The sequence below is a fragment of the Garra rufa genome, chromosome 18 (assembly GCF_049309525.1).
Source record: "Garra rufa chromosome 18, GarRuf1.0, whole genome shotgun sequence".
In the NCBI taxonomy this organism is placed as follows: Eukaryota; Metazoa; Chordata; class Actinopteri; order Cypriniformes; family Cyprinidae; genus Garra; species Garra rufa.
This window is the reverse complement of record NC_133378.1, coordinates 32,489,141-32,515,407: the sequence shown is the minus strand read 5'-3', so window position 1 is coordinate 32,515,407 and position 26,267 is coordinate 32,489,141. Positions and strand designations below refer to the sequence as shown.

The 26,267-nt window shown below is 33.9% G+C and overlaps 1 protein-coding gene across 1 annotated transcript; it reads left to right on the top strand.

Moving 5' to 3' along the window:
• The first annotated feature begins 1,143 nt into the window (after positions 1–1,143).
• LOC141291529 (solute carrier family 41 member 1-like) lies at positions 1,144–26,162 on the top strand. The gene is made up of 11 exons (XM_073823684.1): positions 1,144–1,250; positions 5,640–5,951; positions 14,739–14,846; positions 15,033–15,104; positions 15,426–15,570; positions 17,978–18,124; positions 18,652–18,796; positions 19,312–19,391; positions 20,361–20,495; positions 20,816–20,964; positions 25,340–26,162. The coding sequence occupies exons 2-11, from the start codon at positions 5,664–5,666 to the stop codon at positions 25,511–25,513; spliced, it is 1,443 nt and encodes a 480-aa protein (XP_073679785.1). The 5' UTR covers positions 1,144–1,250; positions 5,640–5,663; the 3' UTR covers positions 25,514–26,162.
• The last annotated feature ends 105 nt before the right edge of the window (positions 26,163–26,267 follow it).

Below are 26,267 nucleotides of genomic sequence, written 5' to 3'. Positions count from 1 at the left end.
AATGTGTTGACAGTCCATTTAGAGTGTGATGAAATAATTTATCATTTTTACCCTTTCTTTTTGGCACATTATTTATATACAAGTATACAAATATAAAGAATAGCTATTTTTTTTTAATATATAGACGTTTTTCCTGAACACGGAAGTAAGTCCGACTCTTAACTGAAAGAATGCTTTGCATTTCCGGTCTGCATTGTTTCTAGTCAAATTAGGGTATATTCCGAGCTAATAAACTAATGTTAAACCTATTAAAATGTTTTTAAAAAGCACATGGCTCCATAGCGCCATCACTTGGCAATGTCGCAATGACCGTCATTTGTCAGTGCCTCACTTTAATGAGTGTGTCATTATTGTGTAGATGACACGAAGCAGCGGACGTTAGTTACATTAAAAACAGATGGACGCTATTTGAATGGGTTCCTATGGAAACCGGAACAGAAAAGCATTCAATCTGCCGTTAGAATTCGTAATGGCGGCGCTCATCGTTTACTCAGGAAAAAGGTCTATAAAATAAAATTGAAAAGTACCCGTTTTACTTCCCAGAAGATATTGTCTAACTCATGTAATGTAAGTCATGTGACAAATATGTTGCATACTATGTTTTGAAACATTTACAATACTGTTTTACTTGCTATTTTGCCATCTGAACACAGTTTAGGTCGATTTTGATTCTGTTACAGTCTGGCTTCTTTCTCTTGTTCCTACAAAAAATAAAAAAAAAATAAACAAATAACAAAATTTAGTGACAACAGTTCAAATGAGAATGACATTACATAATACTGTTATGAAATCTATAAACAAAAAACCTAAAATTAGCAAATGTGGTTATGTAATAGCCCTTTGACAGAAGTACCGCAGTGTAAACTAAGTGTAAAGTGACTTACTAAACGTCATATGCTGTGCTTTAAAGCCACCAAATGAGGTCTAAAAGCTTTTTTGCAAAACCTGTAAATGCAAACACTGGCATTTCAAATTTGATTGACTGTGATACGTGTATGGAAAGCGGGTAACTGACTCTTTGAAGGGAGAGGAGCGGTGGGTTTCCCTGTCAACACCATCTTCTCAGTGGCAGATGAGGTCAGACAGGAGGGGGTTGTTCTAAACTGCCAACAGGATGAAATTTAAGACACTCTCCGAGGCCCCCCCATCTGTGACTCCTCCAATCCGACTTCACGTTGTTATTCTCGGTGCCCTTTAAGATTTATGCTGGTCACTTACGACTTTCCTTCGCTTTTGCGACATTGTGATAGGTAAGATGTTTATGTGTTAGATTTGCATGGACAAATCGATGTTGTACTTACACCGTAGGTGGATTTGAGATTGATTTGTGTTATCAGCTTCCCATAAAATGGACCGTTCATACATTCAATTACAAGTTGTCTGCCTCGTGTGCAACTTCTCATGACCTTTGGAAGTTAGATGCATGCGTGGACAACTGCAATGTGGACAAATGCAAGGTAGAGCAGTCAAGTTATTAAATACTTTTAGAAGTAGACAGCATGTTTAACCTCTCATCCCTTAAAATGGGGTTGCATTCAAATTAAATAGAATAATTATCGCTACAAGGTTGTTTTATGCACTAAATAAAACAATTGTATGTATAACAAGATTAAAACAAAATGTATGACTTATAACTTTGCCTAATTTAAATTAGATTTGGGTTTGGATCAGGTGCTGAATGAATGAATCACCTGGTTTGAATGATTCATTTATGCTTTTCGTTCACTAAAGTCACTTCCTTTTGAAGCATGTGACTAACTTCAAACTAACTACTAAAAAGCCTCTCGTTTGTGAATCAAGGTTGAATGTTATACAACCCTTACTGTTTATATATATTATTTATAAACAATAAGCATAGTAATATTCACTTCTCAATTCAGCCAAACTGAATGAATGATTTTGTGACCAACTGAACAGTAAGTTCTCTTTCCAATACGTGTCAGAGTCGTTTACAAACGTCCAGAATTATGAATTTATACACTACACTACTTGTCAAAAAATTTTGAACAGTATGATTTTTAATGTTTTTTAAAGAAGTCTCTTCTGCTCATAAAGCCTGCATTTATTTGATGCAAAGTACAGCAAAAAATGAAATATTTTTACTATTTAAAATAACTGCTTTTTTTTAAATATATTTTAAAATGTCATTTATTCCTGTGATCAAAGCTGACTTTTCAGCATCATTACGCCAGTCTTCAGTGTCACATGATCCTTCAGAAATCATTCTAATATGCTGATTTGCTGTTCAAGATTTTTTAAAATTATTATCATCAATATTTAAAACAGTTGAGGACATTTTTTTCAGGATTCTTTTATAATAGAAATATCCAAAGATCAGCATTTATCTGAAATAAAAAGCTTTTGTAACATTATACACTATTCCATTCAAGCTTTGAATTTTAAATGATAGAAATTAATACTTTTATTTAGCAAGGATGCTGTAAATTGATCCAAAATGATGATACAAACTTTTATAATGTTACAAAAGATTTCTATTTCAGATAAATGCTGTTCTAATAAAATTTTTATTCATCAAAGAAACCTGAAAAAAATATGCTCAGCTGTTTTCAACATAATAAAAATAAGTGAGTTTTACAATATTAGAATAATTTTTTGAAAGATCATGTGACTGGAGTAAGGATGCTAAAAATTCAGCTTTGAAATCGCAGGAATAAATTATATTTTTTTAAATATTTAAATAGAAAATAGTTATTTTAAATAGAAAAAATATTGCATTTTTTACTCTTTTTGATGTGCTTTGGATCAAATAAATGCAGGCTTAGTGAGCAGAAGAGAATTCTTTTAAAAAAAAAACATGATTTTTTTTCACTTTTGACTGATAGTGTTTGTGTCTGATGTTGACTAATACATAATTAAATCTGCAAGAGCATTATTAAAACTATTTTTTTTAAATTATTATTAAAACTAAAAATACTTTTATGCTGCTCCTTAAACCGGTGTCATCATGCCTTTGAACAGCTTTTTTCTTTTTTTTACAGTGTATGCTTTGAACGAATCGGTTAAACCGGTTAAATGATTCGCCACCTGTGTCGTAACTATGTAATCCACAGAAAATATCACTCAAATTATTGAATAAAATAAGATTAAACCTTTGTAGTAAACGACGTTAAAACATTCTAGTCAGTGAACAAAAATCCAAACCACTTTCTACCGACTAGAGGAGCACGCATATGTGGATTAAACTGCTTTAAAATAGTAAAATAGAAGTTCAATAGTGAAAAAGCACCTGAAACCAGTTTGTAAACATTAAAACCTTAACGTTAGTCGATAGTACTTAACGTGTTAGGGTTTTAAAACAGCAGGCTGTCCCAGTTTATTGTTTTCAAAAGTACTATAGTATAGTCTGATACCTCCTAGTTCGTCTTTTGTCGAATTACCGCACAAAATCCGCTCATGAATATTAATGAAGTCGATTCGTAACCTACCAGACGCGTCCACTCACGTCACTAATAAATATTCATGAGCCAAGCTTTCTCCGTAGTACTATTGGTGAATTCGTTTCCTCTCTAGGAAGTTAAACATTTCGAGTAGTGATTCAACGCGCTTTAGCGTTGCAGGGATTAATATCGTTGTCGATAACGAAGTTAAATGTAATGTGATGAATGTAAACAAAAAAGAAGGGCTAATTTGAGACGGTAGGCTGTTCTTTACGTGACTTTCTATTGCTGATGTGGAGCACTAGCCATCATGATCCGTGTGTAACCCATCATTGTTTACCGCATCTGTCCTTCTCATCAGTAACATTCAGTTTCGACGCACAAACGTGTGACATACATTTATTTGCTGGAGGAACGGTTGCTGTGAGATTTGTCAGTGATATCTATGGGAATGTACGACTTGATATTGCTATGGCAACGTGTCATCAATGCTTATGGACCAAAACATGAAATATAATCGGTGTGATCAGAGATGAAAGTGAAACCTTTCAACTGCTGATACATTTTAGATCATTAGATTTATTAAAAGATCTGTTTACAAGGAGCTTAAAAGATCTGACTTCGAAAGTACTGATGCAAATGTATGTTTACTGATTAGCATGCATGAAAACATTAAAAGTGATGCTGTAACACTTGTGCAGCTTCAATGTTTACACATGCTTCATGTTCCAAAACACAATTAATGTGTACTGTATTTGTACATTGGGGTTCAAAAGACTGCTGCCACAGTCAAAGCCTAAAACTGGAATGTAAATTAAATGTGATCCTGGACCACAAAACCAGTCATAATGTTCAGAGATTTATACATAATCTCAAAGTTGAATAAATAAGCTTTGCATTGATGTATCATTTGTTAGGATATGACAATATTTGTCGCTATTTAAAAATCTAAATATTGAGAAAATCCACTTTAAAGTTGTCCAAAGCAATGCATATTACTAATCAAAAAATAAGTTTTGATATATTTACAGTAGGAAATTTACAAAATATCTTCATGGAACATGATCCTTACTTATGATTTTGGCAAAAAAGAAAAATCGATAATTTTGACCCATATAATGTATTTTTGGCTATTACTGCAAACATACCCATGCTACTTAAGACTTAAGTGGTCCAGGGTCACAAATATGCAATAAACTATGTTGTTTTAGCATTATTAAAGTGATATTAAGGTTTATGATATTATTAATATTTTAAGTCAGTTTTTTGAGTTTTTTTATTTCAGTTTCAACTAAATAAAAATAAACTAGATTAAACTAAATTACAATGAGAAATGTTATTGAGAAACAAGATTAAAAATATATATATATTTTAGTTAATGGTTATTTAGAGTGTGTTTGTGTTTTTAATGGCTTTTAGTTTGTTTTAGTGTTTGTGAATACTAAAACTAATACATACTAGTATATAATAATAATCTTGGTAAATATTTGGAATGAAAAAAAAAAAACAGTAATCTTGGTAAATAAATAGGAAATAGTTGGATTTTGAAAAATGTGACCCTGCACTACAAAACCAGTCATAAAGGTAAATTTGAATAAATAAGCTTTCTATTGATGTATGGTTTGTTAGGATAGGACAATATTTTACCGAGATACAGCTATTTGAAAATCTGGAACCAGGGGGTGCAAAAAAACAAAAAAAAACATTTGCCTTTAAGGTTGTCCAAATAAACTACTTAGCAATGCATACTACTACTCAAAAATTAAGTTTTTATATATTTACTGTAGGAAATTCAGAAAATATCTTCATGGAACATAATCTGTACTTAATATCCTAATGATTTTTGCAATAAAAGAAAAATAAATAATTTTGACCCATTCAGTGTATTTTTGGCTATTGCTACAAATATATCTGTGCAACTTAAGACTGGTTTTGTGGTCCAGAGTCACAAATGTAAAACAAAGCAAACCTGAATGTGCAAGTACTGCTTTTTAACATTAAGATATTAATTTATTTGATACCAATTATGTAAAATGAAATTGTAGCAACATCTTTTATTTAATATTATGAAAAAACAATATTTGTAATATGAGAAAACAAAAGCAAAAAAAAAAACATCTGGTCTTAGACTTATGAACCCTAACCTTACATTTCGGCATAAATTAAATTTATTTTATTTTTTTTGTGCTGTACCTCCATCAGTGTTGTAAAGCTGTCTTTAATTGACTTTCTGTTGCTCAGAGGGAGCGGACCGGAGACTCCACCATGGCAGGGGACGAAGTTCGGCAGAGAAAAGGAGGTGGTCGCAAGAAGTCCAAAAAGGGGAAGGGGAAGGGTGGTTTGGATCGGACTAGCAGTCTAGATGGCCAGAATGACCTGCAGTTACCCCCTCCCACCATACCACCTAAAAAGCCTGTGGAGGAGAAGACCAAAACAGCCCAGGCTAAGATAGAAGATGAGTCGGCCATTTCTATCTGCCTGCAGGTGCTGTTCCCCTACCTGCTGGCTGGGATGGGGATGGTGATGGCAGGCATGGTGCTGGACAGTGTGCAGGTAAGAGATTTTTGAAGAACTTTTTGCAACTTTACCCAACACATAACCTGGCATGACTTTCAAACAGTTTAAGGTTGACGCTATAGCAGCAAATGTGCCTACTTTAATTATCCAGCATGTCAAGTGCTGATATTTATGGTCCTCACTTACAGGAAGCAGAGTGTGAGGGAAATTAATGTGATGATTAAAATTCACTTGCAAGGCGAGAGACCGGAAAAACACTCCAATCATGAAGCATTAAAGCAGTAGTTCACCCAAAACTGATGTCATTTTGAAGTCATTACTAACCTGTATGTTTTGTGGAACACAAATTGGCAAGTTTAACAAAATGACCATGCTATGAATTAATGGATTTTGAATAGGTGTTTAAGACAGCTCCAATGATGGACAAAATAAACATGAACAGTAGGACAACATTATCAGTGTACCATAAAAGTGGTGACTCGTGTCCCTTCTTCTAGCTGTGCTAAAACATTTATTGAACAAAATGCATCTTGATAATTTTTGTCTTTTGATACTTTATTTTTTGTGATACAGATAGATCCTTTCATCCACCAAGAGATATAAACTCAGATCTTAGAGAAAATCAGTCAGAATTGCAAGATTGGAATTCCAAGCAAAGTCATTTAAAAAAAAAATCAACATATAAACCCAGAATTGCTAGAAAAACAACAACAGAATTGCTAGATTTTGATTAAAAATTGTGAAATATAAACTCAGAATTATAAAAAAATATATATATAATCAGAATTGTGAGATGTAAACTCTAAATTGTTATTTGGAATTGCTCGAAAAAAGTTATAATTGCTAGGTTTTGATTAAAAAATTGCGAAATATAAACTCAGAAGAATTGTGAAAATAAAATCAGAATTGTAAAATGTGAACTTTAAATTGCGAGAAATAAAGTCAGAATTGTGCAATGTTAATTCATAATTGCACGATATAGAGTTGGAAAAAATACAATTAAATTGTGAGATGTTAACTCTAAACTGCGAGAAATAAAGTCAGAATTGGATGATGTAAATTCAGAATTCCGGAACAAAAATCTGAATTGTGAGATGTCATTTAAATGGCAAAATATAAACTTAAAATTGTGCAAAATAAAGTCAAAATTTCAAAATGTGAGCTAGGACTTTCTAGAAAAAAATTCAGAATTGTAAGATGTTAATTCGTCATTGCAAAATATAAACTCAAAATTGTGAGAAATAAAGTCAGAATTACAAGTAAACTTAGAATTGCTAGGAAAAGTTCAGAATTCAAAGATTTTGATTAAAAATTGTGAGATATAAACTCAGAATTGTAAAAAAAAATCAGAATTGTAAAATGTGAACTCTGAATTGTGAGAAGTTGTGAGATGTGAGCTTTAAATTGTGAGAAATAAAGTCAGAATTGCTAAAACTTTTTTGAATATGATATTCATTCATAATTGCAAGATATAAAATTAAAATTGTGAGAAATAAAGTCAGGATTGCAAGATGTAAACTTTGAATTACTAGAAAAAAGTCAGAATTGAGTTGTAATTAATAACTGCAAGATATAACTATTTAAAATGTAAACTTGGAATTGCTGGAGAAAAGTCAGAGCTGTGGGATGTTAGTTCATAGTTGCAAGATATAGACCTAAAATTGTAAGAAAATAAATCTGAATTGCAAGATGTAAACTAAATTGCAAGAAATAAAGTCAGAATTACAAGATGTGAACTCGGAAGTGCTAGGAAAAATTTTTTAATTTTGAGATGTTAATATATAATTGCTAGATATACGTTTGAATATTTGAGAAATAAAGTCAGAATTGTATGCTGCGAACTCACAGTTCTGATAAAGAAAGTCTGAATTATGAGATAAAAAGTTGCAATTACCATGGCGGAAACAGGCAAACAAAAAACTAAAAAAAACCTATTGCTTCAAATATTATATCCGGTCCAAAAATTTGTTGTTATAGAACCGGTTGTCATTTATTATTCTTAAGAGATGTTGTGTCCTGATGATGTTTAATGAATGAGATCAGAGGTGTGTGTTGGTGATGTGGGTCTGGATTTGCTGCGACGCTGTGCTGTGCTCACGACCGGACAGGTTTTTTCTTTTTTTTTTTTTTTTTTTTTCTTTTTTTTAGCTGAATCATGCCCCTCTTTCCAACGCGTCCTCTACGCACTGGCAAGCGGTAGAGTGGTGAGTAATCGAACAACGCTGCTTTTACAACCCCATGGGTTCTCAATCTGTCTCTTTGTCTCTCGTACACACACTTGTTCTATCTCGATCTATCTTTTCCTCTCCTCTTTCTCCCTTCTTGTCCGTCTGCCAGCCCATTCACAGCTGATAAGACAGGTTCAGTAATACGTCAGAGGAGACATTAGCAGAGAGCAGGACAGGGGGACAGACGCAGGACTCTGAGCAGATGAAACGGCTGATAGGAAGTAATAAGGGTTAGATGACTGACTGTTCGAGGGCCTGATGCACCAGTGAGGAGGGGGCGAAGAGGACTGCCCACAGGAACGAGTGGAAATAAAGCCTCAACATGTGTTTCTGTCACATTCTGGACCTGTTAGACCAGGCCTGGTGACAGAGAGGTGTTTAAATCGACGCTGATACGGACAGGACTCTTTGTCATGTGAGTCACGACTCCTGTGGCGGAGAGAAGACGCGCTCTGGAGAACATAGTGCTCGTGTACGTGGACGTTCCAGTGACCTGCGAGCGACAAAAGAGGCAGCTTGGGAATCACTGTAGCAGTCCTCAAGAGACAGCCATCCTTCAGGCATAAGACAAGACTCAAGAAGTTTTTAAAATTGGATTTTGGAGTTCAGAGAACCAACTCAGAGATGCTCAGCTGAGACTTTTTTGAATGTGGAGGTTTTTGAAAACCCATGTGGCATTGATAGATGAACAGATGACATCTTCAAGAAGAACTGAGATATATACCGTGTGTATCAGCCAACTTTTCGGGCCTTTGCTGTCGTGGGACAATCTGAAGATACTAAATTGCATCGTTTAATCTTGAGAACATTCTGTTTTTCTAAGTCAGCATATTATTTTTCTTCTTCCCAACTTGTTTGTCTTGAGCTTCTTTTGTAGTTTCAAGACGTTATGAAAGGAACTTTCGGTGATTTAGGAGAGTGTTAAAAGCTTGTTGAACTCAGTCGTGGCCCTCATCGTTGGGGAATGGGGTAACAGAGATGGTGGTCACTCAGTTAGAGCTGGAGCTCTTATATCAGGGGAAGAAACTCAGAGGTTTCACCTGTAAGCTCACTCGTTCTGCTAATGGCTTCTTGCCGGAGAGCTCGTACGTCATCGCCACACAGGTCCTATTGCCGTATCTGCTGGGCGGGCTGGGGATGGTGGCGGCCGGTATCATCATGGACATTGTCCAAGTATGAGCAATTTAATCTAGATTTGGTGTATTTCTTGCTTGTGTGTGTTATTAAAACTGTAAATAATGATGTTTTCTAATTAGTATTGTAGTATTAGTAAATAGTAGTGTTTTCCGTAGTGCCGTGATTTTCATTAAAGTACCTTGGAGTACTATGTACTGTAAATACAATGGGAGCACTGCAGTATTTTAGTAAGGGCATGATACTACCATATTCATACACCATCATGTTACTTCAGGAATATTGTGATATACATGTCTATAAACACGATATTGGCTTTTTTTTTGTTAGTGGTAAATGTTGAAGTGTTTCCGTATTGAATGTTCAAGACGTAAGCCAGGTTAAAACTAACCTATTAACTAACCTAAACTAACCTAAAGAATTCATAAATTAAATTATTTCATAAATGTATCTGTATAATTATTAAAAAAGTGTATTGCAATTTACAATCAATCAATTACAATTTACAAATAATCAAAACAAATTCTATTTAGAAAATATTTTGTTTTTTAAAAATTATGATTTTTAAAATCTTAAAATTGTGATATCGTGATACTCAAACATGATATTGGCATTTGTTTAAGTTTATTTTGTTAGTGGTAAATGTTGAAGTATTTTGGTATTGAATGTTAAAGACATAAGACAGGTTAAGACTAAAACTATCCTAACCTGGGTAAAATCACTGTGATGCATGCCTAGGAATTAGGGGTCGACCGATATATGTTTTTCAGGGCCGATGCCGATACCAATTATTACAGATCAAGTAGACGGATAACCAATATTTTGAACCGATCTATATGTCTGATGTAAAAAAGTGAAAATTTAAGAATAATAATAGCTTTGACAAAACTTTCTTTAAATGCTTTTAAATCATTTTATCGGCAAATCGGTTTTGAAAGTGACCAATACCTATAAAATCATAATATAGGCCATAAAATGCTTAATATCGGCACCAATGCTCAGCCAGGCCGAAAATCAATTGACCCCTACTTTGATGCTTTAATAACATGACAGAAAGGGTAGCTTGATGACAAAAAAGTATTTTAATAAATTAATTAAAGGATAATTAACGGATATTGGCATTTTTGTAGGTTTATATTGTTAGTGGTAAATGTTGAAGTATTTCGGTAATGAATTTTAAAGACAAGCTAGGTTAAGACTAAAACTACTGTAAGGCATGTCTTTGAATTAGGGGTCGACCAATATGTTTTTCAGGGCCAATGCTGATTATTACAGATCAAGTAGACTGATAACCGATATTTTGAACAAATATATATGTCTGGTGTAAGAATAAAAAATTAATGTCAAAATTAGGAATAACAAGGGTTCTGACAAAAACTTTCTTTAAATGCTTTTAAATAATTTTATTGGCAAATCGGTTTTGGAAATGGCCCATACCAATAACCATAAAAATGCTTAATATCGGCACCGATTATTACAGATCAAGTGGAACGATAACCAGTATTTTGAACTAATATATATGTCTGGTGTTAAAAAAAAAAAAAGATTTAGACCCGATTTCACAGACAGGGCTTAGACTAAACTAGGATTAGGCCATAGTTCAATTAGGACACTTAAGTAATTTTTATAAACGTGCTTAGAAAAAAACATTACTGGTGTGCATCTTGAGACAAAACAAATGAACTGATATAATTTAAGATCAGTCAGTCAAGTTTCTTTCAGTTTAAAAAAACATCTCAGACATTTTAGTCTTAGACTAGGCTTAAGCCTTGTCTGTGAAACCGAGGGTTAATGTCAAAATTAAGAATAACAAGGGTTCTGACAAAAACTTTCTTTAATTCCATTAAATTATTTTATCGCCAAATTGGTTTTGAAACTGACCGATACCGATAACCATAAAAATGCTTAATATCGGCACCGATAATCAGTCAGGCTAATAAACGGTCAAGCCCTACTTTAAATGAATGAGGCATTGGCTTTAAGGCATAATGCTTTAATGACATGACTGCAACAGCAGCTTGATAACAAAAAAAGAAAATAATTAAAAAAAATTAAATTATTTATTAGAATTATTTATTATTATTAATTTTTTTTAATTATCAAATATTTTAATCATAGATAATTTGTATTCTATTTTTTTTAACTAAAATTAAAATGTAATGCCTGACATTCAAATTGCTTGCATGAATGGATAAAAAAATGGATAAAATAACACTGCTTATACTGTATGTACCATTATTGCACTGTAAGTTAGGGGCCGTTCACATGTCGTGCCTAAAAACGCGTGGAAAACGCTAGGCGCGCCGCTTTATCTTTCTTTTATAAACCGCTCTGTAGCGTTTGCCATTGCTAAGCAACCAAGACTCGCGCTCTCAATGAAGATGTGGAAGTTTTAGCAAAGGATAAATGGATTTTCAGCATTAAAAATCGCTTGCAGTAGCTCTGCTATTGAATTTATTTAAAAATGTTTAATCCTGTACAGCTATGATAAGCTGTTTCTCCAACTTGGCAGTGCTTTCAGTGTTATTAAGGGAAAGGATGAAGCTGATTGGTTGATTCGTGTCACATGACCTGCGTTGCGCTTGCGGCATTCTGAAAAAACGAGCGTGCCGCACCGCGTCGCTTCCTTAATGAGCGCGCATACCGTGCGTCTACATTTGAAATAACGAACTTGAGCGCGCAAAAGGCGCTACATGTGAACGGCCCCTTAAACTGTAAAATAATCTATGTAGCTCTAAAGCTATTGCATTCTAACACAAAATATGGAGATAGTTAGCATACTTATTTTTTGTGCACTGCACAGTTGTCCCATAGGATATCAGCGCACTTCACCATCACATGCTAGCTTCCAGTAACGGTTCCTTGTGTTCCTGTCCTCTAGATAGACGTGGCTGGCATGGACTGTGTTTTGTGTCTATTAATTGAATTCTCATGGGGGCGGGTGAGATAGACCGAGCGAAAGAATGAAAGCTTGTTTCTAGAGCAGAAGTGGGCTAGATCCCAGGATGGGCCTGTGACATGACACCAGCCCCTCAAAACAGCCCGGACTGTGCCTGTGGTAAAAATACTGGCTGGCTGGCACCGGTCTCTTATCTGTTCATTTAAACATTATGGCTATTTTTAACTTCATGAGTGGGTTTGTGAAGAGAGGAGCACTCAGCTCGTTTGCTGACACGTACTAAATATAAATGCACACTCGCACAGTGCAAGAAGCCATTCATATTCAGTGAGTCACTGTGACACTTTTGTCAGTTTGCCCGTTATGAGATGATATTTATGACTTTGCTGATGACTAGTCTGTGTTTTGACTGGATGTATCAGGAAAAAAAGCTGTAACTGACACCTAGTTTGAATTAATCTGTACTCTTTCATTCGATTGAGAGCATCTCAGTTTATGGTCTGAGCATTAAGACGTCACTCAGTTTAAAAATATTGACCGTGATGGTCACATTAGCAGCGATGTATGTGAAAGCCAATGCGCTGTTCTGTGAAATGTATCTGTTTATCTTAAAATTCTTGAAAAGTACAGTATGTATTTATAGATGTGGGGGTGGAGCTTCAGTTCCTGGCATGCAGTGCAGCTCAAATCAGTAATGAGAATTAATGCTTTACTGTTTACTGTTGTAATATTGCAGTAGTGTTGTTGTGTTCCTTTTGGGTTATGTCGTGTCAATTTTTGGTGCAATTTTAAATGTGAGTTTTCTAGTTTCACCCTGATTTTGGTTTGCACTTCAAATTAATAGTAATGGCAATTCTGATTCATTTCAGTGAGTGGGTTCTTTTGGATGGATGCATTAAAAAATAGCTTGTCAGTTTAGTGTAGTTTGAGATTCTATGCTATATTCATAACATAATACTGGTACTAATTAAAAAATAAAAATACTAGTTAATCGAAAATTAAAAATATATTCTGATTAAAATTCTAAATGACACTTTTAAGAAGGTTCACCATTTTTTTATTAATTGCTTCTGTGAATGGATTCAAAAAATAGCTTATCAATTTAGTTTAGTTCCAAATTTTTATGCTATATTTGTAACGAAATAACAAGGTATATATTAAATGGCTGACATTCAAAAATAAAAAAATGCATTTAATTTTTAATATTATTTAGGAAAAAAAATTATATAGAAAAAACATTCTATAGAAGATTTTTTAGATTTTGTCAAATCTTAAAATTAAGATTTTTTTGCATGGTGATATTATTTGTTATATATATATATATATATATATATATATATATATATATATATATATTAATTATGTTCCCAGAGTGTGTTTATTTATTTATTTTTATATAAATAACATTATTTTTAATAAATACTACCTTCATTAATTTTCAGATCAAATGACAGAAAATTCACCATTGTGGGTGTGTAAATGCATTCAAAAAAACATCTCAATTGAGTATATTTTGAAATTGTTATACTTTATTCATAACAAAATACTAGCATATTCCATGGTATATATTAAATGGCTGCCATTCCAAAACGGGAGAAAAATCTATATAGAAAATGTCAAGATTTTTTCAAATTAAAGTATTTAAATTATTTACTTTTTTAAATTTTTTTTTTATTTTTGCATGGTGATGTTATTTAACAAATAAAATAAATAAAAATATTATATTAGGCATGCTCCTTTCTCCAGTGTGTCATTAATATAATTTAAAAAAAAATGCTGTACTATTGTAATAAAATAATACTGAAAGATTTGTTAATATGTTTTTAACAGTTATTTTAAATCTTGCATGAATAACATTAATCTTAATAAATACTACATTCATTAATTTCATATAATATTTTGACAATATTATAATCTAATATTGCAACATTTGACAATTATTTGTATATATATATATATATATATATATATATACACACACACACACACACACACACACACACACACACACACACACACACACACACACACACACACACACACACACACACATATATATATATATATATATACACATATATACATTTTCTGACTAAAATTCTAAATCATAGTTTTAAGAAGATTATTTTCAGATTCTCATGATATATTTATAACAAAATGCTGCATTTAAATTGTATAATTATTCAGACTAAATATATTTTCCATATATATAAAAAAAGATTTTTAAAATCTTAAAATTATAAGGATGTTTTGTGTGGTGATATTATTTACAAAAAATATAAAATAAATAAATGAATGTTAAAAAAAAAAATTAAGCACCTTCTCCCAGTGTCTTATAATCTAATTGTAAAAATGCTGTACTACTGAAATAAAATAATCCTAAATAAGGAGGATGTTTGTGCAGAATACTGTGGTTTTAAAATGCCATAAAAATCAGCTTTTGTAAAATAGTGTTTTTTTGTAAAATAGTGTTTTAACAGTTCCAGGTCAATGTTGGTATCATGGGAAACCTGCTGTTAACTCTTTCAGAATGTCTAAATATCATCTCTGTATGTTTTTCAGCATTGGGATGTGTTTAAGGTGATCACAGAGGTGTTCATCCTGGTACCTGCTCTGGTCGGGCTCAAGGGAAACCTGGAGATGACTCTAGCGTCTCGTCTCTCTACTGCTGTATGTAAAAATACTTATTTAAATGGATAATACATGCACTACTGTATCCATATTATTTATAATCTATCTCAAGCTGTAGCCTTAGTGATTAATAGCCCTGAGATGATCAAGTGTGTTTCATGATTAAATTAAAACGCTTCCAGCAGTTATCTGCTTCACTGTGCCTTTGTTTCTAATATTCCTCAGGCTAACACCGGACAGATGGACGACCCCAAACAGCAGTGGCTGATGGTGACCTGTAATCTCGCTCTTATTCAGGTGAATCAGAAACACATACATATTTCATATTATTGATATTTTACATAATCCACTGGAAACCGGCTTTAGTTCCTGTCGGAAATGAATTAGACAATACAAACATGAATTAACCGAACAAACATTCATTAAACGTTAAATAAATGTAAAAGAATATGAACAATTACTCTGAGACTTCATTCTGCTGGAGTCCTCAGTCTTGAATACCAATGAGTACTCATTATAAAAATACATTTTTAATCAGTTTAATTATGAATGAAGGCATATGATCTTAGGCTCTGATGAGCAGCTGTGATTGTCGAGCTCCTCTGCTCTCTTCCTCAGGTTCAGGCCACTGTGGTGGGCTTTCTGGCAGCTCTTGCAGCTGTAGGTCTTGGCGCTCTGTCCAGAGGAGGTGTAGAGCTGGAACAGGCGGCTGTCCTGTGTGCTAGCAGTGTCACCACCGCATTTGTGGCCGCTCTGTCCTTAGGTACACCACTCTTTATTACCTTAGGATAACATGAAATCAAAACGTACACTACCAGTCAAAAATTTTTGAACTGGTAAGATTTTTTATGTTTTTAAAGAAGTCCCTTCTGCTCACCAAGCCTGCATTTAGTTGATCCAAACTACAGCAAAAAACAGTAAAATATTGAAATATTTGTACTATTTAAATTAACTGTTTTCTATTTGAATATATTTTAAAATATGTTAATTTAGTAATTTATTTCTGTGATCAAAGCTAAATTTTTCAGCATTTGTTATTCCAGTATTCAGTGTCACCTGAACCTTCAGAAATCATTCTAATATGCTGATTTGCTGTTCAATAAACATTTATTATTATTATTATTATTATTTATTTTTGATGAATAGAAAGATTCAAAGATCAGGTTTTTTTGGGAAAGAAATTATGGAAATTAATACTTTTATTTAGCAAGGATGCTTTAAATTGATCAAAAGTGATGATAAAGACATTTACATCTATTTCAGATAAATGCTGTTCTGAACTTCCAATTCATTAAAGAAACCTAAAAAAAAATTCTACTTGGCTGTTTTCAACATAATAATAATAAATGTTTTTTGAGCAGCACATCAGAATATTAGAAAGATTTCTGAAGGATCACGTGACTGGAGTAATTATGCAAAAAATTCAGCTTTGAAATCACAGGAATAAATTACATTTTAAAAAAACTAATCAAAAATATTCAAATTAGGGCTGACAGTTGATTCAAATTTTTAATCTAATTAATTACATGATGTGTCAATTTATTTATTTTTTGGCTGTAAAATTACCCGCAAAGGATTATTTAAAGCTTAGTTATTTTGTTTAATGAGAAAATATCAAGTCGACATTATATTCCTTTTTTTGCTGTACTTTGAATCAAATAAGTGCAAGCTTGGTGAGCAGAAGAGACTTCTTTAAAAACATTTTGACTGATAGTGTATTTCTAAAATATTTTAGAAATAAAATAAACGTGCTCCTTCAGAAATCATTCTAATATGCTGATTTATTACTTTTATTATCAGTGTTGAAAAAAGTTGTGCGGCTTAATATTTTTTTGGAACTTTAATATTTTTTGGATTATTTAGTTAATAAAAAGTTAAAAAGAGCAGCGTTTATTCAAAATTAGAAACCTCTTCTAACAATATAAGCTTTTGCTATCACTTTTTATTAATTTAAAGGAACACTCCACTTTTTTTGGAAATAGGCTCATTCTCCAACTCCCCCCGAGTTAATAAGTTGAGTTTTACCGTTTTGAAATCCATTCAGCCGTTCTCCTGTTCTGGCGATATCACTTATAGCATAGCTTAGCATAGATCATTGAATCCTATTAGACCAATAGCATCACGTTCAAAAATGACCAACGAGTTTCCATATTTGTTGTATTTAAAACTTGACTCTTCTGTAGTTATATCGTGTACTAAGACCGGTGGAAATGCAAAGCTGCGAGTTTCTAGGCTGATAAGATTAGGAACTACACTCCCATTCCGGCGTAATAGTCAAGGAAGTTTGCTGCTGTAATATGGCCGAAGCAGGCTGAGTATTATCAGAAATGAGTTCCCAGCTAGTTTAGCATTTGCACATGTGCTGCGTGGTATTACTGCTCCTGCTTCAGCCTTATTACGGCAGCAAACTTCCCTGACTATTACGCCGGGATGGAAGTGTAGTTCCTAATCTTATCAGCCTAGAAACTCGCAGCTTCGCATTTCCACCGGTCTTAGTACACGATATAACTACAGAAGAGTCAAGTTTTAAATACAACAAATATGGAAACTCGTTGGTCATTTTTGAACGTGATGCTATTGGTCTAAAAGGATTCAATGATCTATGCTAAGATATGCTAAAAGTGATATCGCCAGAACAGGAGAACGGCTGAATGGATTTCAAAACGGTAAAAATCAACTTATTAACTCGGGGGGGAGTTGGAGAATGAGCCTATTTCCAAAAAAAGTGGAGTGTTCCTTTAACACATCCTTGGTAAATGTTTGGGGTCAGTCAAAAAAAAGTAAATTTAAATTATTTTTATTCAGAAGAGTGCATTAAAATGATCAAAAGTGACAGTAAAGACAAAAAAACTTCCTTTTTTCTGCTAAACAAAGAATGTATCACAGTTTCCACAAAAATATTAAGCAGCATAAAATCAGCCTATTAGAATGATTTATGAAGGATCATGTGACACTGAAGACATGATGTGTCTATTTATTTATTTTTTGGCTGTAAAATTACCCACAAAAGATTATTTAAAGCCCTTATTGTGTGAAATGAGAAAGTATCAAGTAGGCTTTATTTTCCTTTTTTGCTGTACTTCAGATTGAATAAATGCAGGCTTGGTGAGCAGAAGAGACTTCTTTAAAAATCAATACAATCTAACATTGCTGCTTTCTTCCACGTCCAGGTCTGGTGATGATTGGTGTGATCATTGGCTCCAGAAAAGTGGGCATCAACCCTGATAATGTGGCCACACCGATAGCGGCCAGTCTGGGAGATCTCATCACTCTTTCTCTGTTGGCTGGAGTCGGCAGCACACTGTTCCAGTACAGAGGTGTGGGGCCATTTGGTTACTAACGTATTAATAAATAATAACTGCTAGTTTACAACCTAAAACCAGTGCATTATTGTTACAAAACAGTCTGATATTTATTAAAAGACTCAATTACTGACAATCATAAGATTGTAAAATTGTAGCAGTGTTAATAAAATAATTAATTTTATGTACAATTAAATATATATATTAAATGTTTGAATTATAAAACATTCAATAAATAAAATTAAAGCCACTAAATTTTCCATACTAAATGACTGTTGAAAATGTACCAGAAGAGGGCAGTAGAAATTCACTAAAATATTACTTTAATACAAAGATGTGCATTTTCCCCTTAGAAAAATCATCTCTCGGTTTTGTTTAAAAACATCTTCCGTCTACAGAATGTGATCCTGTTGCAGTTTCATTCTCTAGAGTTGGTCAAATCTAGATTTACATGAATCATAGCATGTTATCTACAATATGTAAATATTTATAATGTCTGGTGTGTATCATCAGGGTAATCTCCAATGTTTGTGTGTGTCCAGATGTGTGGTACTTGTCCCCGTTGGTGTGTGTCTTCTTCTTGCTGCTCATTCCTTTCTGGGTGCTCATCGCTAGACGGAGTCCACAGATTAAAGAGGTTCTGAAGTCCGGCTGGCAGCCTGTTATAGTGGCCATGTCCATCAGCAGGTACAAACATCCATACAGAGACGATGTCTACTATTAATGTGTCAGAATAACATGAAAATGGTCATGTGTACCCTGGTCCACAAAATCAGTCGTAAGTGGCACGGGTATATTTGTATACATTGTAAATTCATTGTATGGGTTAAAATTATCGATTTTTCTTTTATGCCAAAAATCATTAGGATATTAAGTAAAGATCATGTTCCATGAAGGTATTTTGTACATTTCGTATCGTAAATATATTAAAACTTATTTTTTTTTTGATGAGTACTATGCATTGCTAAAAACTTAATTTGGACTACTTTAAAGGTGATTTTTTTTTTTTTAGATCTTTATTTTCAAATAGTTGTATCGCTGCCAAATATTGTCCTATTCTAACAAAGCATACATCAATGGAAAGCTTCCAGATGATGTATAGATTTCAGTTGTGACAAATTGACCCTTATGACTGGTTTTGTGGTCTAGGGTCACAATATCAGTTGTGCATCAACTAATCACCAAACTCTTTCCAATTTAAGTTTTGGAGGCCTTATTCTTGACAAGACTGTGAGCGATCCAAACTTTGAGGGCATGGCGGTCTTCACGCCAGTGATAAACGGTGAGTAAATATCAGTGACAAATCACACTTTGAGCTTTTAATTTCAAACCTTTGCTAAATGTACTGTGTGTAACTGCAAACCTGAAAAACAACTTCAGAAACTTAATTTAAAGCCCTTTTCCCTCTTCAACTTCTCATTACAGTAAAATTGATCACATGTCTCTCTGCGTTTGGAACTCAATTTGTGGATTCAGGGAGGTGATCGGCCTGCTCTGCCAAAATAAAACCATCCCTTTCCAAATCATGGCCATAAATCAGAGCACTGGCTCTTCACTCGTGACGTTTTATCGTACATGAAAGCAGTCAAGTATTTTGATGGGAGTTACTAATAGACTTAAAAACCCCAGCTGAGGCAAAGTTTGTTTGGTTTTATGTAAAATATCACTTTGTCAACTTTAGCAATCTGGTTTAGATTTCCCCCTCGCTGGTTTTGTTCCTATCCCAGCTGCACATGTGCTCCACCAATGTCCCATCCCTCTCGGACGATGACTCAACACAATGTTGGCTGTAACTACACGCTTCCCAATGGGAATAGAGTATGTCGGAGTAGTAAAAGCGGCCTAATCCAGTAGTAGCTGTGATTTCGCAGCCAAAATCTTCTCTGACGTCTTGTCTAGTTGTTTATCCGGACCTGGCGTCTTATTTTTCCAGCTCAATCCTGAGACAAAGAAACGTAATGAGAAACACAAGATGGCTGTGATTCAGGAAGACTAATTTGACACCTCATTACCTAGTTTGATATGCATATCAAGAAATGCCCTCCTGCTGTAATATTCCCTATAGAGCTTTGACTGAAAATGTGGAAAAGCTATTCATTGTGAACAAAATACAGTATGCCTAAAATGCATATTTGACAAATGTCACAGCGTTCCAAAAGTTTCATTTGCGATTGAACTGAGGAGAATATGAGACATTTAATTGTGTAATGATTGGAAAGCGCTCACATTCTTTCCTTTTTAAATTTGTCAGGTGTCGGGGGGAATCTGGTGGCTATCCAGGCCAGTCGGATCTCCACCTATCTTCATTTCTGGAGCGTACCTGGAGTGCTGCCCTATAAGATGAGACAGCACTGGCCCAACCCTTGTGTCACATTCTTCTCCTCAGGTGAGATCACTTCAGATGAATTGAGATGAAGTGGGGAATTAGTAGTGTTTGCTAACTCAAGCTTTGCTATTGCTAAACTAAGCATATTTGCGCTTTAGCACATTAATCATCTACACCGTTTGTTCTACATGAGTTTCTCAAACTGTGCTGTTTTTTGAGGAGGGGTTTTATTTTCTTAAGTGTTAGACTATGCTTTTGCAACAAAAATACTGTGGATTTACATTGAAGGAGAGGCCACTTGGAGATGGGCTGTACTGTATTAGTTCAGTACAGAACCACCTTTGGAAAATGTTATTAAAATTGAAAAGTGTTCTCCTCAGGTGTGAACTCGAAGTCAGCGCGAGTGCTGTTCCTCCTGGTGGTTCCAGGTCATCTGTTGTTCCTTTTTGCCATTAATATGCTCCAAGGAGGCCACACTGCCATCACACCAGTATTTATCTGCTGCTACCTGTGTGCTGCTCTGCTTCAGGTGAGCCTTAGTGTTTACATTCTTCCGTTGCACAAATTAATAACAGATTGCCCACAAAAAAATAGCATGTGAAAAGTTTAGATGAACACTGACTCTTTATTAGTTGTTTACAATGATATGAAACAAGCAATTCCTGGAATACTTTGCCTTTTGTGTGCACAGTAAAGCTTAATACATTTTAATGTAGTCTTTGACATACAGTTAAGGGTCAAAAGTTTACATACACCTTGCAGAATTTGCAAAATGTTAATTATTTGACCAAAATAAGAGGAATCATACAAAATGCATGTTATTTTTTTTTTAGTACTGACCTGAATAAGACATTTACATATAGTCCACAAGAAAAAATAATTTTGAATTGAATTTATAAAAATGGCATACGCTTGATTTTTAATACTGTTTTGTTACCTGAATGATCCACAGTTGATTTTTTTTTTTGTTTAGTTTAGTGATAGTTGTTCATGAGTGCTGTTCTTCAGAAAAATCCTTTCGGTTCCATGAATTCAGTTTTTTTTTTTTCAGCATTTTTGTGTATTTGAACCCTTTCCAACAATGACTGTATGATTTTGAGATCCATCTTTTCACACTGAGGGACTCAGTTTGCAACTATTACAGAAGGTTCAAATGCTCACTGATGCTCCAGAGGGAAAAACTATGCATTCAGAACCGGGAGTGGAAACTTTTAGAATTTGAAGATCAGGGTGTTTTAACTTATTTTGTCTTCTGGGAAATATGTAAGTGTCTGTTGTAGCTTCTGAAAGGCTAAATGAAAAAAAAAAGATATTTAGGCAAAATGAGACAAATGTACACACCTTCGTTCTGTTCAAAAGTTTACACCCCTGGCTTTTAATGCATTTTGTTTCCTTCTGAAGCATCAGTGAGCGTTTGAACTTTCTGTAATAGTTGCATATGAGTCCCTCAGTTGTCCTCAGTGTCAAAAGTTAGAACTCAAAATCATACAATCAAACATACTGAAATGTCCATTCTGTTAGTGTCCACCCTGTTAAGTCAGAAACGTAGCAGGATGGACACATTTAGTAAATGGATCCTTGAAAAGGGTTCAAATACACAATAATGCTGAAAAACCAAAGAATTTGTGGGACTTGAAGGATTTTTAAGAACAGTGGGTAGTTTAACTACAAGGGACTCACTAAACAAAAAAAAAAAAAACAAAAAAAACCAGCTGTGGATCATTCAGATAGCAACCCAGTATTAAGAATCAAGTGTATGTAAACTTTTGAACAGGGTAATTTTTTATGAATTACAACAACTATTATTCAAATAAATACAAAATAAGATGCATATTGTGTGATCTCTCATATTTTGGTAATAAATTAACATTTTGAAGACTCTGCAATGTGTGTGTAAACTATTGACCTTAGCTATATTCAAGTTCTTTTTAAATAATTCTGAACATTTTACTGCATTTAAAACCACCAAATATCACTATAAGTCCCCAGGCCTGTGTCTGCCATTTTGATGATAAATACAACACTTAATAAAAGTGATTTTCTTGAAAAAAATTTCACATTGTTTGGTATATCAGTAATAGTTTTCTCTGAAGTATATATAATGTGTGAACCTGGACCACAAAACCAGTCTCAAGTCACTGGGGTATATTTGTAGCAATAGCCAAAAATACATTATATGGGTCAAAATTATTGATTTTTCTTTTATGCCAAAAATCGTTAGGAAATTAAGTCAAGGTCCATTAAGATTTTTTGTACAATTCCTACTATAAATATATCAAAATGTAATTTTTGATTAGTAATATGCATTGTTAAGAACTTAATTTGAAGAACGATAAAGGCACCCACAGATTCCAGATTTTCAAATAGATGTATCTCGGCCAAATATTGTCCTATCCCAACAAACCATATATCAATATAAAGCTTATTTATTGAACTTTCATATGATGTATATATCTCAGTTTTGTAAAAATTTAACCTTATGACTGGTTTTGTGGTCCAGGGTCTCTTTCTCTCTCTCTCTCTCTCTCTCTCTCTCTCACACACACACACACACACACAAGTAATACATCCAAGTAATAAATTAATTTAAAAAAATACACAAGGTTTTTAGCTTGTCCCTCAAAAATATTGTCCACCCTATTATATATTTGACTACTGGACTTTTAAATGAATGTTGGAAAAAAGAAATTACATCATATAAAATGGCTGACATTTCATTGGAGGGAAAACTGGGGAATCTGAGAGAGCCCCTAAGTTCTGGTAATTGTCTGTTTTTACTTATTTTATCTTTGATGTGGTCAACTTTAACAAGTCCACCCTGTTAGGGGAATATGAAAAAAGTAAATAAAAGGTTTGTCAAATATATGGTACTTTTACAAATAAGAATTTCTAATGTTAGCATTTTATTGCTTAGGTCAATTTTTTTTTTTTTTTACATTTTTAGAGTGGACATCAAGTGGTATGATATCCAAAAGACACAATTCTAGGAATAACCCTTTTCCCTTAACACGGTGGACATGGAAAAAATGTGATATTTGGTGGTTTAAAATGCTGTAAATTGCTTACAAAAAAAACCTTAAATATGCTTAAAGTTCAATTTGTTTTTGACATACATAACATCTTTTGATGTTCTTGAAAATTCTAAGGCAAAAACATCATGATCTTTAATAGGAACACAAAAGGCACCAAATCCAAGGAATGACCCCAACTCACTATAACTGATAAGATCCTTTTTCATTTTTAACATATTAATAATAAAATGTCCATCTTAGATTTTCATTATCTGGTTGAAGAGCATGAAAATAGTGTTGTTACAGTTTTAGGTCAAATGTGGAAATTGGCCTGACTGTTAATCCTCCTACTCAAATTATGTGGCTAAAAATACAATATGTTAGCATTATAAAATAGGGTGTGTTTTAAAATGTGACTAATCCTGAGTTTTATTTGAAGTTTAGATTTTGTCTCCAATTATAAATGTAGTGACTCATTTAGCCTGCTTTTTATCTGGGAAATCTCCTATAATACTAAAAGGATCACAAAAGGAAGTAAAGATATTTGTTAGGTTTACTGCTATATGTAATATTTTTGAAAGAGATCTCTTATACTTTATACTAAGAATACAGTAAAATTATGAACTATTATTCAATTTTTAAAGGTTAGCTCATCCCAAAAATAAAAATTCTGTCATTTATTACTCACCCTCATGTCGTTCCAAACCTGTAAGACCATTGCTCATCTTTGGAACTCAAATTAAAAGAACACTCCACTTTTTTTGGAAATAGGCTCATTGTCCTGTTCTGGCGATATCACTTTTAGCATAGCTTAGCATAGATCATTGAATCCTATTAGACCAATAGCATCGCATTCAAAAATGACCAACGAGTTTCCATATTTGTCCTATTTAAAACTTGACTCTTCTGCAGTTATATCGTGTACTAATACCGGCGGAAAATGTAAAGATTCGATTTACTAGGCTGATAAGATTAGGAACTACACTCCCATTCCGGCGTAATAGTCAAGGAAGTTTGCTGCCGTTACATGGCAGAAGCAGGCGCAGTAATATCACGCAGCACAACGTGACCAACTGCATTCACAGGGAGCGTTCCTCGTTGGAAGTTACCTAGCTGGGAACTAATTTCAGGCGCTGCGTGATATTACTGACACCGGCAAACTGGACACCGGAATGGGAGTGTAGTTCCTAATCTTATCAGCCTAGAAAATCGCATTTTTACATTTTCTGCCGCTCTTAGTACACGATATAACTGCAGAAGAGTTAAATAGAACAAATACCGAAACTCATTGGTTATTTTTGAATTCAATGATCTATGCTAAGCTATGCTAAAAGTGATATCACCAGAACAGGACAATGAGCCTATTTCCAAAAAAAGTGGAGTGTTCCTTTAAGAAATTTTTTTATGAAATCTGAGAGCTTTCTGACCCTTCATAGACAGCAATACAACTGACACATTCAAGGCCCAGAAAGGTAGTGAGGACATCGTTCAACCTTAATGTTATGAAGCTACGAGAATATTTTTTTTTCTGCAAAAAATAACGATATTATTCTACAATTGGAGAATAATGTCCTTACTACATTTTTGGTCCTTCAGTGTGTCATTGCTTTTTTTGCAAGGTCAGAAAGCTCTCAGATTTCATAAAAAAATATCTTAATTTGTGTTTCAAAGATGAACAAAGGTCTAACAGGTTTGGAACGACATGAGGGTGAGTAATTTGTTGACAGAATTAAGTTTTTGGGTGAACTATAAGTTCAAAAGAACATTTGAGGAATAAATGGTGTGCCTTCTTGCTGACCAAAAGCGTTATTAAAAGTAAAAATGAACAGTCTGTAATAAAGCTTTTAGCAGGGATTGCACGTGAAATAATTGAATGTTAATTCTTCCTCACAGGTCGGGATCCTCATTTACACGGCAGACCTGATTGTGCGTTTGATGTGGAGGAAAGGTCTAGACCCGGATAACTTCTCCATCCCATACCTGACTGCACTTGGAGACCTGTTGGGCACGGGTTTCCTGGCTCTGTGTTTCCATCTGGTCATGTTAGTGGAGGGGCTCGGCTGGTAAAACGCTAGACGACCTCCTCCACCCTGCGCTCCCACTTCACAGGACCGTTGCCGGCCAGGCTGGCTGCAGTGGCTTTGGAGATGCAAAGTTGTCAGGGGGAAGCTAAAGACAAAATATGAGCCACGTTGTTTCTGTGCTTACAGGATAGGTTGACTGGAAATATGAAACACATTGGCAGGTATGGACTTACTACCTGATTATACTCTCGGTGTGTTGTCCTGTTGCCTCACTGATGCTGCTTTCATACACACTAGTCACCAGATAACTGTATAGTAACATATAACTTTAGGTGCAAGCGTCACATTTTTATGCGCCATGTATAAATTGAATTCAAAGTTTACAGGATTTAAAACCTTGAAGGATTCTGGGATGTTTTAATATTATTAGAGTATCTGATTTACAATTGATTTGAAAGAAAATGGGAAGTCTCAACTTTGAAGGTCATTCCTTTGCTGTTTTAGTAACTACATACAAGGTCATAATTGCTGCTACTGTAGATGTTTTTACAGGACTCTATATCTCATATATAGAAGGTCTAACGTACCTCTGCGTTTGTAATTTTTTTTGCACCAAAAATATTTCTCAAAATCCACACTTTGGAAAAAAGAATGTAATTGTTCACTTGAATGAATTGATGACAATACTATTATTCATGTGGCAGTTTTATTCGACATTTGTAATATCTTCACTTTAAGAATTATAATTAACCTTAATCACATGACTTTTCTACAGTTTGAGTGTTGTGGTCCCTAAA

Coding starts and splice junctions, on each gene's coding strand:
- LOC141291529 (XM_073823684.1), top strand. CDS start 5,664: ATGGCAGGGGACGAAGTTCGGCAGAGAAAAGGAGGTGGTCGCAAGAAG. Junction 15,105..15,425: donor GTAATCTCGCTCTTATTCAG/GTGAATCAGAAA, acceptor TCTCTTCCTCAG/GTTCAGGCCACTGTGGTGGG. Junction 20,965..25,339: donor TGTGTGCTGCTCTGCTTCAG/GTGAGCCTTAGT, acceptor TCTTCCTCACAG/GTCGGGATCCTCATTTACAC.